The sequence below is a fragment of the Micromys minutus genome, assembly GCF_963924665.1.
Source record: "Micromys minutus genome assembly, chromosome: 25".
Lineage (NCBI taxonomy): Eukaryota > Metazoa > Chordata > Mammalia > Rodentia > Muridae > Micromys > Micromys minutus.
Genome location: NC_137960.1, coordinates 2,129,058 through 2,141,673, shown reverse-complemented (window position 1 = coordinate 2,141,673; position 12,616 = coordinate 2,129,058). Strand labels below are relative to the sequence as shown.

At 57.0% G+C, this 12,616-nt stretch overlaps 3 protein-coding genes across 8 annotated transcripts; 2 read left to right on the top strand and 1 right to left on the bottom strand.

The window, feature by feature from the left end:
• Positions 1 to 643: 643 nt before the first annotated feature.
• Positions 644 to 6,885, bottom strand: RXRB (retinoid X receptor beta). 3 transcript variants are annotated; one of them, XM_080938224.1, is made up of 10 exons: positions 6,260 to 6,885; positions 5,442 to 5,659; positions 4,776 to 4,932; positions 4,302 to 4,481; positions 3,127 to 3,299; positions 2,578 to 2,707; positions 2,255 to 2,387; positions 2,048 to 2,151; positions 1,745 to 1,850; positions 644 to 1,646 (listed from the first exon to the last, which is right to left on the bottom strand). In XM_080938224.1, exons 1-10 carry the CDS (start codon positions 6,789 to 6,791, stop codon positions 1,499 to 1,501), a joined length of 1,881 nt encoding a protein of 626 aa, XP_080794350.1. In that variant the 5' UTR covers positions 6,792 to 6,885; the 3' UTR covers positions 644 to 1,498. The 3 variants fall into 3 exon arrangements, with proteins under 3 accessions (XP_080794350.1, XP_080794351.1, XP_080794352.1); XM_080938225.1 differs by having other exon boundaries at positions 2,048 to 2,139; positions 6,260 to 6,884; XM_080938226.1 differs by lacking the exon at positions 6,260 to 6,885 and adding an exon at positions 6,002 to 6,244.
• A 66-nt stretch (positions 6,886 to 6,951) lies between these two features.
• On the top strand, positions 6,952 to 10,197 carry SLC39A7 (solute carrier family 39 member 7). Of its 4 annotated transcripts, none has more exons than XM_080938230.1 (7): positions 6,952 to 7,649; positions 7,736 to 7,904; positions 8,048 to 8,101; positions 8,205 to 8,360; positions 8,476 to 8,613; positions 8,723 to 8,919; positions 9,397 to 10,197. In XM_080938230.1, exons 1-7 carry the CDS (start codon positions 7,245 to 7,247, stop codon positions 9,667 to 9,669), a joined length of 1,392 nt encoding a protein of 463 aa, XP_080794356.1. In that variant the 5' UTR covers positions 6,952 to 7,244; the 3' UTR covers positions 9,670 to 10,197. The 4 variants fall into 4 exon arrangements, with proteins under 4 accessions (XP_080794356.1, XP_080794355.1, XP_080794354.1 ...); XM_080938229.1 differs by having other exon boundaries at positions 8,476 to 8,619; XM_080938228.1 differs by having other exon boundaries at positions 8,205 to 8,369.
• A 209-nt stretch (positions 10,198 to 10,406) lies between these two features.
• On the top strand, positions 10,407 to 12,392 carry HSD17B8 (hydroxysteroid 17-beta dehydrogenase 8). The gene is made up of 9 exons (XM_080938141.1): positions 10,407 to 10,464; positions 10,625 to 10,842; positions 10,924 to 11,040; positions 11,141 to 11,233; positions 11,335 to 11,420; positions 11,508 to 11,592; positions 11,762 to 11,804; positions 11,979 to 12,053; positions 12,207 to 12,392. Exons 1-9 carry the CDS (start codon positions 10,419 to 10,421, stop codon positions 12,221 to 12,223), a joined length of 780 nt encoding a protein of 259 aa, XP_080794267.1. The 5' UTR covers positions 10,407 to 10,418; the 3' UTR covers positions 12,224 to 12,392.
• Positions 12,393 to 12,616: the final 224 nt, after the last annotated feature.

Sequence of the window (12,616 nt, the reverse complement as noted above, 5' to 3'; positions counted from 1 at the left end):
CCACACGTAATTACAGAGCAGTCCTGGGCGGGGTGTTTATAGATCCAGCTATAGATAGCGACCCAATGATGGGGGTCGTAGGGTCGTAGGAATGGAGAGAGCCCAGAGGTGGGTGAATTGCTAATTTCTCCAAAAGATAAAGGTACTGGACTAGGTAAAGCAGATTGCAAAGAGGAACAGGGACAGGCGGGCGATGCCGCTGGAAAGGTCTGGCAAAAGGGGGTCACTCAGGGACGTGGCCGTTAGGGTAACATTGAGATCAGCGTGCCCCTAAGGGTGGGCACGGTGCCGGGTCTGCCGGGAGCCTGTGGTGAAGCCTGGGTGAAAGCTGGAGTGAGCAAGACGCCACCGCCCGCTGGCGCTGGGAGGGCACCGGCAAACAAGGCGCCTTTGAAAAGCAGCCGGTCTCCCTCCTCCCTGGGCAGCCCCGCCCCCAACCTGGCACACCCTCTCCCCCTCCCGACAAAGCACGCCTTGTGTCCCCCACCCTGCACTGCCTCTGCAGCCCCAGGGAACCTCGGGCCATGGCAGCATCCAGGGAGCATGGCAGGGTTTCTCACCGGATATCCCCACACCTAGATGCCCTGGTGCCCACCACCCATACAGTTATCTCAGTCCGGAAGACGGCTATTTTAACTGGAAAGCGACTTTATGTGCAAGTGAAATATGGGAGGGAACCCCCCCCAAAAGAGATCCAGGGCAAAAACCATGCAGCCCAGCACCCATCTCTGCAGGCTGGCCACCCCCATGGATTCCCCATCCCCAGAGGACTGGGGAAGAGCTGTAAAAGGAAGGGCCACCGCATCTCAGCCAGAGCTGTGAGGAAGATGAAGGCAGAGCCCAGAGAGCTCCAGGACAGAGCACCGGAGGGGCCTCCTTGCCCAGATGCCACCTCCAGCCCTGACATTTACGTCAACCTGGGGTGTACAGTACGTCTTTGAGTCTGACTCCCAGTCTCTCCTCACAGGAAATTAAAAATAGCACTGGGTTCCGCAGCTCCCCAGCCCCTTCACTACCCTCTATCCTCCAGTCTGACTGCAGGAGGTGCTGTGGAAAGGGGGCTGACAGGAGAGAGACAGCCCCTCCTCTGCCCCATCGGCCAAGTCTGGGAGGATGAAGGGCTGTCAGCTTGGGGGGCCTGCCCCACAACACCCCTTTCTGGGGGAGCTCTGTTCCACTCTTCAGAAGGGAGGCTGAATGAGCAGGGAACAGGGTCCTGGGAGCAGGGCAGTGCTTTGTGCTGGGGAGCCAGGATGAGGAATCACGCACACCATGGGAGACCCCAACAAATTCAGAGACTCAAGGCCACTGAAGGTAGACATGTAGTCGTCACAGGGATCTGGGGTCCCCTCTGACTTGGAGACCAAGCGAACCCTGTTAAGTGCTGCCAGATTCCTGGCAGGCTGGGCAAGTCCCTCCTGTTCTGCACCTGCCCCACAGCTCTCTCCCCCTGCCCAGGCTCAAGTCCTCCTCAGTGACACTCCGTGTGCATCTGGGCTCAGGCTAGCTGGTGAGGGGCCTCGAGCATCTCCATGAGGAAGGTGTCAATGGGGGTGTCGCCAATGAGCTTGAAGAAGAACAGGTGCTCCAGACACTTGAGGCCGATGGAGCGGAGGGCGGGAAGACGTAGCAGCAGCTTGGCAAACCTGGGGTGAGGGCGGGAGGGAGTAAGAGCCAGCACCACCCAGGCCCTGACATACCCCAGTGTCACCCTCCGAGGAGGCCACAGCCCTGAAGCCCTCACCGGCCCTGCTGCTCAGGGTACTTCTGCTTGCAGTAGGTCTCCAGTGAGGCGTATACCTTCTCCCGAAGGATCTCCACCTCACCTGGGTTGGAGAGGCCCTTGGCATCTGGGATGGTAAAGGAGAAGAGCAAGAGGAAGACAGCAGGTGAATCAAGCCAGGACAGATGGACATGCAGTGTGACCGTCAGGATGAGGGAAATGAGCCCACTGGGTTTGTGGGGTGGGGTCAGAAGGGAAGGCACCAGTGACATGGCCTTTTCAGGGTAAGCTGAGAGTTCTGGGCTGAGGCGGGGCCTCTCTCACCTGGATTAAACAGTATGATTGCCCGCAGGCAGCCCAGCTCTGTCTTGTCCATCCTCATGTCACGCATTTTGGACACTAGCTCTGTCAGCACCCTGGAGAGGGACCTGCAGGTCACTTAAAGGTCACAGCTCAGCCAGCCTTGGACACGGACCAGCCTATAGCTCCACCCCTTCTAGCCACAGGCCAGCCCAGCCAAGGGCCACTGACCGATCAAAGATGGCTCCCACGCCCGCGGAATGGGCTGAGTTTCTGTGCACATGAAGACCTGTGGCCAGGAGGATGCCATCTCGGACATCAATGGACCGATGGGAGAAGGACGCAATGAGGAGCTCATTCCAGCCTAGGGGCCAGAAGGCACCAAGGGTCAGCAGCCAGACACCGGGCCATGGGAACCCAAGCACAAAGAGAATGGGGGTAAGGTAGCCAGATGGGCTCCCTGAATACGCAAGAGAACACTACTGGGGTCACTGAAGGTCAAGAGGCTAAAGAGGGTTCAGATGTCAAGAGGTCAAAGAGTCTCGGTCACTGACCTGCCCGCAGCAATATGACCTGGTCGTCCAGAGGTAGGGAGGAAAAGTGCGGGATCCTCTTCGCCCACTCGACGAGTGTGAACAGCTGTTTGTCAGCTGCCTGGCAGATGTTAGTCACTGGGTCATTTGGCTGCAGAGACAGGGGGTGAGATGCATGGGAGGGATGGAGTCACTCCCTGTGGGAACACACCTCTGCAGTCCAACCAGGCTTCTCCTCAGTCACAGAAATCACTACCAATCTGGGACTGTCCAGTGAGAGCAGAGAAGAGGGAACTCTCACCCCGCACCAGAGACAAGACTTTCCGAGACAGTCTCACTGTGTAGCCATGACTGGCTGGAACCTGCTATGTCTACCAGGCTGGCCTTGATCAAGCGCTGAGATATAGACATCTGTCACTACTTCTGGCTCACCTCAGATATTTAAAGGCCTTTCAGTTCAGGGCAAGGTAAGGAGGGACTGAAAGAAGGGAAGGGGTAGATGGAACACACCAAGCCTCCTTCCCCCAGCCCCCACCTCGAGAGAAAAAAAAAATCAAACCCATCACTCACGCTGCTGCCACTACCCCCGGTTCCCCCAGGACCCTCAACGCCTTGGTCACTCTTCTGCTCCACAGCAAGCTCTGCCTCCAGGATCCTGTCCACAGGCATCTCCTCAGGGGCTCCCCCAGCCCCATCCCCATCCCCATCTTTGTCCTTCCCCCGTTGACGCTCTTCCTGTACCGCTGTGGGGTGGGGAGAGAGAAATGCAAAATCAGCAGCCGGCTCTGAGGGGTCTGAAACTCGCTTGGGGTTTTCCCTTGAGATAAAGCAACTTGAGAGGTAATTAGGAATGAAAGGCTAAGATGATCCAAAAGCAAATCTATCTAGCACACACTGGGCCCTGGGCTCTATCCGCACCACCATAAGTAAATATACACACAAAAATGAACAGGCAAATAAAAACAGAAGGTAAAAGAACCAAGGATGAATCCACACTTAAACAGGCCTACAATGTGCTAGAGAATATGTCAATGTGCTCTAACATTCACTGGGGAGTCTCTATAGCCTCATGGGTTCCTGCTCCCAGGACACTAAAGACATTAGTTCACACAGTTTACACATTTGACTGTAGACACTCCTGATCAAGCCTGGTCTGGAAGGTGTGTGACTGGAAGGTGTGATCTGATGCTGGTCCTACCACTCTGCTGGTGTGACCCCAGGAAAGCTGAGCTTCATCTTCTTTAAAGCAGGAATTGGACCAAAATAGCCCTAAAATGTCTCTTAGAATTCCAGGAGTCAGCTTTGATTAGCGACAGAAAAGAGAGACACCAAGTCCTGACATCTTCAGTGATTCTGTAGCTTAACCAGAGCTAAGGAAGGACTGGGAGACCAGAGAAAGAACAGAGTCAAAGAGAGGAAGGGGCTGTGTGAAGTGGAGAAAACCCATCCTGGGGAAGAGGTCACCTCACCCTAGGACCAAACGATGCTGGGAGGGAGGATTAACCCTGAGAAAGCAACCGTGAAGACAGAGACAAGAGCAAGGACCTAGCTGAGGAGGACAGGAAAGAGAAATCAGACTTCGCCCCCTGGAGGAGAAAGAAAGTGAGCGCAGTCCCATAGATATGGAGGCTACAGTGGGGTGGGGTGGGGGGACCGCATCTTCAACACCCTCCCCATTCCTCCTCAGGGCTCTCTCTGTGGGAGAAGGGCCTGTGACTTGAGGCCTGGCCGGGGCAGGCCCTTACCCTCCCTTTTCATGCCAGTGGCCAGGCACTTCTGATAACGGCAGTACTGACAGCGATTCCGCTGGCGCTTGTCCACCGTACAGTCTTTGTTATCACGGCATGAGTAGGTCAGGTCCTTCCGAATGGTGCGCTTGAAGAAGCCCTTGCAGCCCTCGCAGCTGTAAACCCCATAGTGCTTGCCTACAACAGAGAAGTTTGGCAGTGAGAAAGTTTCATGGAGACCTTGCCAATCTGCCCGGAGAGGGAACACGGTTCAAACCCTTCCTGTGTTTCACCCAAAAATGTGAGACAACTCTGTCCTCAGTGACCAGAAACCCTGCACCAACCCCCTTCCTGCCCCTCTCCGCATCTGCTATGAATCTGAAGGTCCCATAGACCTCCTTGCTCTGACCTGCCTCAAGAACGCCTGTGAATCCCATAGGCAGTGGCAGAGCCACATGCTCTCTTCTTCTGCAGCTGTGCTGAGCCCCATACCTGAGCTTCGGTCCCCGCAGATTGCACAAAGCCGTTTGCCAGCCCCAGGGCCACCTGGAGGGGGTGGACAGTGCAGGCCCCGGACCCCTAAGACCGGTGGCTTCACATCTTCAGGGGGGCCAGACCCACCCCCAGGGAGCGACACTGTGGAGTTAATCTGGGATGGGGGAGACAGGGAGACTCATTTGGAAAGAGACTCTCTCAGATGTCAGTAAGTCCTGTACTACCCACTCCAGAAAGTAGTGGTGACACTATGGTCTAAGGTAAAGGGAATTCCCTGCGGCTTCACACCAAGAACAATATCCACCCTTCTGTAATTGCAGGACACAGTGGCCCTGAAGGGCACATGTCTTAGAAGGGCATATTGAAGCAAAAAGGGCAAGCCACCGTGAGCTGAACAGGACATCAAAAATATTCCCTTTGGGCTTAGTGGCCTTTTTTGTTTGTTTGTTTGTTTGTTTTCAAAAGAGCTGAGAAGCATGCACCAAAAGACCATTCCCTTCAGGAAGGGCAGGAGATCTGAGACCACAGGCTTGCTAAGATTAGAGAACTGGAAAGGTCAACGGGTTATGGGGAAATTCACGCAAAGATGGTGGTGGGGAGGGTAAGAAGTTGAGAATGAGGAACTGAAAGCAGGGTAGCAATAAGCAGGTCACAAGCTCTCACCTGAGGACTGCTGACAGGCCCGGAGAATCCTGGGGGAGCCGGAGGGGGCAAACCAGGGGACCCCATGGAAGAGCTAATGACTGGGAAGGGGGAGCCCAGTGGAGGGGGTGGCATTGGAGTTGGAGGTGCTGAGGGGGTAAGAGGCGGACCAGGAGGAGAAGAGGGAGAGATCCCCTGGGAGAGGGGATTTGGGGAGGAGCTGTCTGGACTTCGGGAATCTGAGAAGTGGGTACACACAAGGCAGAGACACAGACAGGAGAGACAAGAAGAGAAAGTGAGTCTTTTGATCATCCAAATGGACACTTTAATTCTCCCTGACCCACCACAGCCCACAGCCCCAGAGTTCAGTAATACCAAGTCGCCTAACAACAATTTCACTCCTTATAGTCTTGAGAGGAGGTGGTTGACAAAAAGGGAGGCAATTCAGGCGGAGCCTATTGGGTCATCCCACGCTGACCTCAGGAGGGGGGGGTTGAGATGTAAGAAGCACGTGGAGGTGTACCAGCGAACACCTCGTTCCCAACTTAGAACACTCGGGGCAAAGAGTATGGAAGAAATACCCGGTCCCAGAGCGCAAGCTCAGCCTTCGAACGCCCAGAGTCCTCCAGCCCAAGGGGAACGGTGTCCTTCCCACGCCCGATACCTCGCACACAGGCCCCGCGACGCCGCACCTGGAGGGCGGAAGCTCCCCCGCCGCGCCCCGCCCCGGGGGAGGGCGCTGGGCCTCGGGATGGAGAGGGCGCGTGTTTACAAACAAGGGGGCGGGAGCGCAGGGAGGGGGCGCGAGGGGCACCGGCCAGGGCCCGCGGGACACTCACCCCGCCCGCTGTCGCCCATCCCGTCCCGGCCAGCCTCCCCCGGCTCCGGCTCCAGGGCTTGCTGCTCTCCGGCCGCCGCCGCCGCCGCGGGATCCAGCCAGGGCCGCCGCCGCCGCCACCGGGACGCGACCCCACAATGCACCTCTTTTCTCACCCCCACCGGCCCACACTGCCCTGCGGCATGCCGCGGCGGGAGGAAGGGCGGACGAGTGGCCCAAGACATGACGCCGGGGCCGAGGGTGGGGGAGCCGGAGAGGCGCCAGGGACGCTCAGGGGGCAGAGCGGGGGACTCAGGGGGCGCGAGGAAACCGCCGAGGAGAGCGGGCTCCGGCCTGTGGCAGCGTGGCTCAAGCGCCGCGCTCGGCTCGGTACTGAGGTGACAGCCCCGAAGCAGCCGCCATCTTTGTACAGACGGGAAGTCTCGCCTCGAGCTCCCGCCCCCTCGCCGAGATGTAAACGGAGGAGGCGGTCTCCGCCTGCCTGTCAGCCACCTCGTCCGCCGTCCCCTCAGATAACCCCCAGATGCGCGCATGCGTCCTGGGGTCGTGGCCGCGCAGTCAACGGGGCGCCGCCATGTTGGTAAAGGTAGCGGGGCGCAGGCAAAAGGGAACTTCCGGATCTCGCGGGAGCTCGAGGCGTGAGTGCCACGTCCCAGCAAACCGAGAACCGAGAGGATCCCGGAGCCGGTGAGAACTCCCTGCTGCTCCCTTACGGTGCTTTCCAGGCCTTTACTCTAACTAGTGAGCCATAGAGACGAGGGCCCAGAGAGACCGTAAAGTTGCCGATCAAAGGCTAGAGCGGTGTCGGGGCTGGGGGGCGGGCTGCATCCAGGAAGGTGTTGGGGATGAAAAGAACTGGCCTTAGGGACAATGTAAGAAGGGAGCAAATAGTATAGGGGTGGACTGAAGGGCTTCAAGGGAAGCGGATCGCACATAGGTAGAGTTGAGAGTCAAGTAGAGTCATCTCTGTTCCTCTGGTCAGCGTCATGGCCAGGGGCCTACATGCCCCCCACTGGGTGGCTGTGGGACTGCTGACCTGGGCGGCTTTGGGGCTGCTGGTGGCCGGACACGAGGGTCATGGTGACCTGCACAAAGATGTGGAAGAGGACTTCCATGGCCACAGCCACGGGCACTCACATGAAGATTTCCACCATGGCCACAGCCATGGTCATGGCCACACTCATGAAAGCATCTGGCATGGGCATGCCCACAGCCACGACCATGGACACTCACATGAGGATTTGCACCATGGCCATAGCCATGGCCACTCCCACGATAGCCTCCACCACAGAGGACATGGACATGCCCATGAACATAGCCATGGAGCCTCTAGGGAGGCTGGGGCTCCAGGCATCAAGCACCACCTGGACACTGTCACCCTCTGGGCCTATGTGAGTCCCCAGGGGATGTGGGGAAGAGGGACTGGTTCTTAATCGTTGGAAAACTCCATATTTGCCTTCTGACACTCTTTCCTCAGGCACTGGGGGCTACAGTGCTGATCTCCGCGGCTCCGTTCTTCGTGCTCTTCCTCATCCCAGTGGAATCAAACTGTCCCAGGCATCGCTCTCTGCTTCAGATCCTGCTCAGTTTTGCTTCTGGGGGGCTCCTGGGTGATGCATTCCTCCACCTCATCCCTCATGCCCTGGGTAAGTAACCTGTGGGCTTCACCTCAAAAGCATAAGCTGTTTTGTTCTTTCTCTTAATGATCCCGGGTTTTCCGGTAGTCCTCAAATACACATTCGTTGAGCCAAGTATTCCCTCATCTCGCGTTTTTTCCTACTTCCCGCAGAACCTCATTCCCACCACACTGTGGAGCAGCCTGGGCACGGACACTCCCACAGTGGTGAGAGAGTTAGGGCTGGGATGCGGGATGTCTGCCTCTTCCCCATTCTTCACCTCACACTTGAGTTTGCTTCTCCCTTCATGCTTCACTGCCTTGTTCCCAGGCCAGGGCCCCATCCTCTCTGTGGGGCTGTGGGTTCTCAGTGGGATTGTCGCCTTCCTCGTGGTGGAGAAATTTGTGAGACACGTGAAAGGAGGACACGGACACAGTCACGGACATGGAGACAGTCACGCTCACGGACACAGCCACATGCATGGAGGTAGACACGGTGAGCCCACATTACCTGCTACACAACACACTCAGGTTCATCCAGTGGAGCAGGACATGTGGGAAAGCTCTGTTCCACACTCTGACCAACTCTTGTTCTCCCTCAGAGTGTCCTTCAAAGGAAAAGCCCAGCTCAGAGGAAGAAAAGGAAGCAGGGGGATTGCGGAAAAGGAGAGGAGGAAACACTGGGTCCAGAGATGGTCCCATGAAACCTCAGAACCCTGAAGAAGAAAGAGCAGGCTCAGGTAAGGGTGAGTTTCAGAACGTGTGCTGTGAGTGACAGTGGGAAGGGGCGTGTGTGAATCCGCTGGTACTGATTGACCCTTCAACCGCTTTTTGTCTATTTTCTAAAAGACCTGCGTGTGTCTGGGTACCTGAATCTGGCTGCTGATTTGGCACACAACTTCACAGACGGTCTGGCCATTGGTGCTTCCTTTCGTGGGGGCCGAGGGCTGGGGATCCTGACCACAATGACCGTCCTCCTACATGAAGTGCCTCATGAGGTCGGGGACTTTGCCATCTTGGTCCAGTCTGGCTGCAGCAAGAAACAGGTTGGTGCTGACTGCCTGTCACTAGTTCCTGTCAAGCTACAGTATCATGGAGTCTTTCAGAGTCAGGGAAGTTGTCTTTACCTCTGGCTCTGTACTGCTGCGCTGCAGTGCTCACGTGGACAGCCTGGAAAGGACCTCTTCAATGGCTTCAGAGTTTTCAAAGTTGTCTGTGCTAGTTCTCCCTCCTCACCCCTTTTTCTTGACTGTTTGGGAGCCTGGGTTGTGGTCCTGAGCTAGCCAGGCAGCCCCAGGCAGTCCCAGGCAGTCCCAGGCAGCCTCCTGCCTCTGCTCCCTGTGCTGGTGCCTGGGATCAGACCCTGTCTTCATGCCTGTGCAGCACACACTACAATGGACCCATCCCCCGCCCCTCAGCTGTCTTTCTCCTTCCTTAACATGGACACCTGTGCCGCTGTACCCTACCGGTCCCTCCTTAATCTTTAGTTGTTGATGACCGTGTTTTTCTTTTCTGCCCACCAGGCGATGCGTCTGCAACTCCTCACTGCAATTGGAGCATTGGCAGGCACAGCTTGTGCCCTTCTCACCGAGGGCGGGGCAGTGGGCAGTGATGTGGCCGGCGGTGCAGGTCCCGGCTGGGTTCTGCCGTTCACTGCAGGTGGATTTATCTATGTGGCAACAGTGTCCGTGCTGCCTGAGCTGTTGAGAGAGGCGTCCCCATTACAGTCACTTTTGGAGGTGCTGGGGCTGCTGGGGGGTGTTGCCATGATGGTACTGATTGCCCATCTTGAGTGAGGGGTGGGGTGACCTGTCCTACCCCTAACTCCAAAATAAAAGCAGTTGGGAGCCCTGGCCAGTGCTATTGCCAGAAGAAGTTTCGGTCTTGGAAAATGGCTTCTTTGGTATTTGAGGCCTTGGAGGTATGAGAATCATACAGATCATGAGAGGCCAGAGGGACCACAGTGTGCGAGACTGCCCAGCGGTGTTGTTGGGTTTGGAGAAGTAAATGGGACCATGAAGAAGGCTGGAAGGACATTAGCCTACCTGGTGGTACCTCGTTTGCGTTTCCCAGCACCAGCATGCCACACAAGGGTCCTCCAAGGTCCATCTCCCTCTGAACTGGCTAGTGATGGCTTCAGGGAAGACCTGGCAGAAGGAGTGGGGTAGACATCAATCGTGTGTCCTGATTTGGAAGTGGGGGGGGTGGGGTGTTTCTTAGGAAAATGTCAGTCTGATTTTTGTTTCTACTCATTTTATACCACTGTTTCTGTGGGTGGGGAGGAACGGTGACCAGAAATAAAAGTACTTGGATCTTTTGCCTCACATGCAGCCTTTGTCTTTTGGGGGGAACGGCCCCTTGTCTCCAGGACTCTGTAGGTCCCTAAGTGGTAGTGGGTGGTCACGCCCCCGTGGTGGGAGGTCCCGCTGGTAGCTGCCAAAGGCCCAGGGCTAGTGGGGTTTCCATTGGGCCCTGACCGGGCTTAGCCACGCCCCCTGCGTGTTCGGATTGGTCTGGGCTCAGGGCACGCCCACCCACAACCGCCATGGCGTCTCAGCTCCGGCTCCGCTCCGCGCTGGCCCTGGTCACAGGTTCAGGGGTTCCCTCTCAGGGTGGGTTGGGGTGCCCGGGCCATGTCAGCGAGAGCCACCCCTGGAACCCCTGGCCCTGTTGTCTGAGTTTCAGTAACTTTGCGCCCCGTGACCTCTGACCTCGGCCCGTCTCCCGCTATTGCGGACTTTCCCATCTCAGGTGCGGGTAGCGGCATCGGCCGTGCGGTCAGCGTGCGCCTAGCGGCAGAGGGCGCCGCCGTGGCCGCCTGCGACCTGGACGGGGCAGCGGCACAGGACACGGTGCGGATCCTGGGAAACCCCGGGAGCGAGGACGGGGTGCCGCGCGGGAAGCACGCTGCCTTCCAGGCGGACGTGTCTCAGGGCCCCGCAGCCAGACGCCTGCTGGAGCAAGTGCAGGTGAACCGGGAGCCGCGCCGCACACCCCCTCAGCCCGGCCCTTTGTGGTCTTTGGTGTTAGCTTCCCCCTCCCTCCCATAGGCCTGCTTTTCTCGCCCGCCATCTGTCGTTGTGTCCTGTGCGGGCATTACACGCGATGAGTTTCTGCTCCACATGTCAGAAGAAGACTGGGACAGAGTCATAGCTGTCAACCTCAAGGTGGTGATCTCTAAACCGGTGACTTGTGCCCGCCCCCAGCCTGGGAAGTACTTGGAGAAAGGCTGCCACCCCAGCTGATCTTGTTACCCTCTCGTGCCAGGGCACCTTCCTAGTCACTCAGGCTGCAGCCCAGGCTTTGGTGTCCAGTGGCGGTCGTGGCTCCATCATCAATATTAGTAGCATCGTTGGAAAGGTCAGGATGAGTTAGGCCAGGGCAGCTAGCCACGTGGGCGCTGGGAAGCGGCTCCCCTGTAGATGACTCCTGACTCACCCTGGGTCTCTGACTCACTGTAGGTGGGGAATATTGGACAAACAAATTATGCATCCTCCAAAGCAGGAGTGATTGGGCTCACCCAGACTGTAGCCCGGGAGCTTGGACGGTGGGTCAGACTGGAAATACCTTGCGGACCTTGCTAAGGGAAGGGTTAGTCTCCTTCCTAGGGTCAGCATCCGTTCTTCTCTCACAGACATGGAATCCGATGTAACTCAGTCCTCCCAGGGTTCATTGCAACGCCCATGACCCAGAAAATGCCAGAGAAAGTGAAGGACAAGGTAGGCTGTGGGTGGAGGGCAGTCTGTCAGAGGAGATCTCTGAGAGAGATTGCTGGGCACAGTGCAAACTGTAAGTATTCCAGACATGTACATAATGAGGAATAAAAAAGTAAGGCGCGGGGGGGGGGGGGTCCATAAAAGAAACTTTTACCCACGTGTTTCCTTACAGGTAACTGCAATGATTCCGTTGGGACACATGGGGGACCCTGAGGGTGAGCATGGGTTGGGAGAAGAGTCTGAGGGGCTCCTTACATCTGTAATAGTCTTGAAAAGTTCACACAGGGATTAATGATCGGTGGTTTTATTTATTTATTTTTGGAGGGGAGGGGGTATAGTCAGTCTGGATCTAAGGGAGTGAGACTGCCCTTCCCCCACCATCCCCATAGATGTGGCAGATGTGGTTGCGTTCTTGGCATCTGAAGACAGTGGATACATCACTGGGGCCTCCGTGGAAGTCAGTGGTATGAGGCCTTCATGGGGGGGGGGGGCGACAGGAAAACCGAACCCGGGTTGCATGAGAAAGTGAGGGGACCCTGCAGCCTGAGGGGCAGGGACAGAAGTGGGTGCCTACATCCCCACCCGTGCACCTGTCTCGATGCTTCTGCCCCTCTCAGGAGGTCTTTTCATGTAACTGATGGAAGCCGGACCCTGCTCACTCCCCCACCACTGCCTGGCCTCCCGCTGATGAGGACGCTAAGTTCCCAGGCTACAAAAGAGATGGCAGTGTGTGGCTCAGGCATGCTGAATATGGAAGGCAGGGGTGCTTGTGACCCTAATAAATTCCAAATCCTCTTCCCTGCCACCTCCGGTTCTTCTTGTGTCCAAGCCCTCAGACCCTTCCCCACCTCCCCCTCTCTCCCCTTTCCGAAGGATTGTTCCCTTTCACTGCCTGGTCTCCCAGGGCAACCCCCGCCGCCGGGTGTGAGAGGAAAGAGTGTATGTCACTGTGTATGCCTGACACTCTGGGTCTTTTCAGAGGGAGGGGATTCTGTCCCCACCCCCTTTCATTGGTTCTGCAGCACCA

Bases quoted from the DNA above. Each gene is read 5' to 3' on its own strand.
- RXRB (XM_080938224.1), bottom strand. From the start codon at position 6,791: ATGCGCGCATCTGGGGGTTATCTGAGGGGACGGCGGACGAGGTGGCTG. The intron at 4,933-5,441 runs GTGAGAGCTTGT...CCCCCATCCCAG, and splicing joins GGCCTGTCAGCAGTCCTCAG to ATTAACTCCACAGTGTCGCT. The intron at 1,851-2,047 runs GTGAGAGAGGCC...TTACCATCCCAG, and splicing joins AATCATACTGTTTAATCCAG to ATGCCAAGGGCCTCTCCAAC.
- HSD17B8 (XM_080938141.1), top strand. From the start codon at position 10,419: ATGGCGTCTCAGCTCCGGCTCCGCTCCGCGCTGGCCCTGGTCACAG. The intron at 11,041-11,140 runs GTGGTGATCTCT...CTCTCGTGCCAG, and splicing joins TCATAGCTGTCAACCTCAAG to GGCACCTTCCTAGTCACTCA. The intron at 11,421-11,507 runs GTGGGTCAGACT...CTTCTCTCACAG, and splicing joins GTAGCCCGGGAGCTTGGACG to ACATGGAATCCGATGTAACT.
- SLC39A7 (XM_080938227.1), top strand. From the start codon at position 7,245: ATGGCCAGGGGCCTACATGCCCCCCACTGGGTGGCTGTGGGACTGCTG. The intron at 7,905-8,047 runs GTAAGTAACCTG...TACTTCCCGCAG, and splicing joins CCTCATCCCTCATGCCCTGG to AACCTCATTCCCACCACACT. The intron at 8,620-8,722 runs GTGAGTTTCAGA...ATTTTCTAAAAG, and splicing joins AAGAGCAGGCTCAGGTAAGG to ACCTGCGTGTGTCTGGGTAC.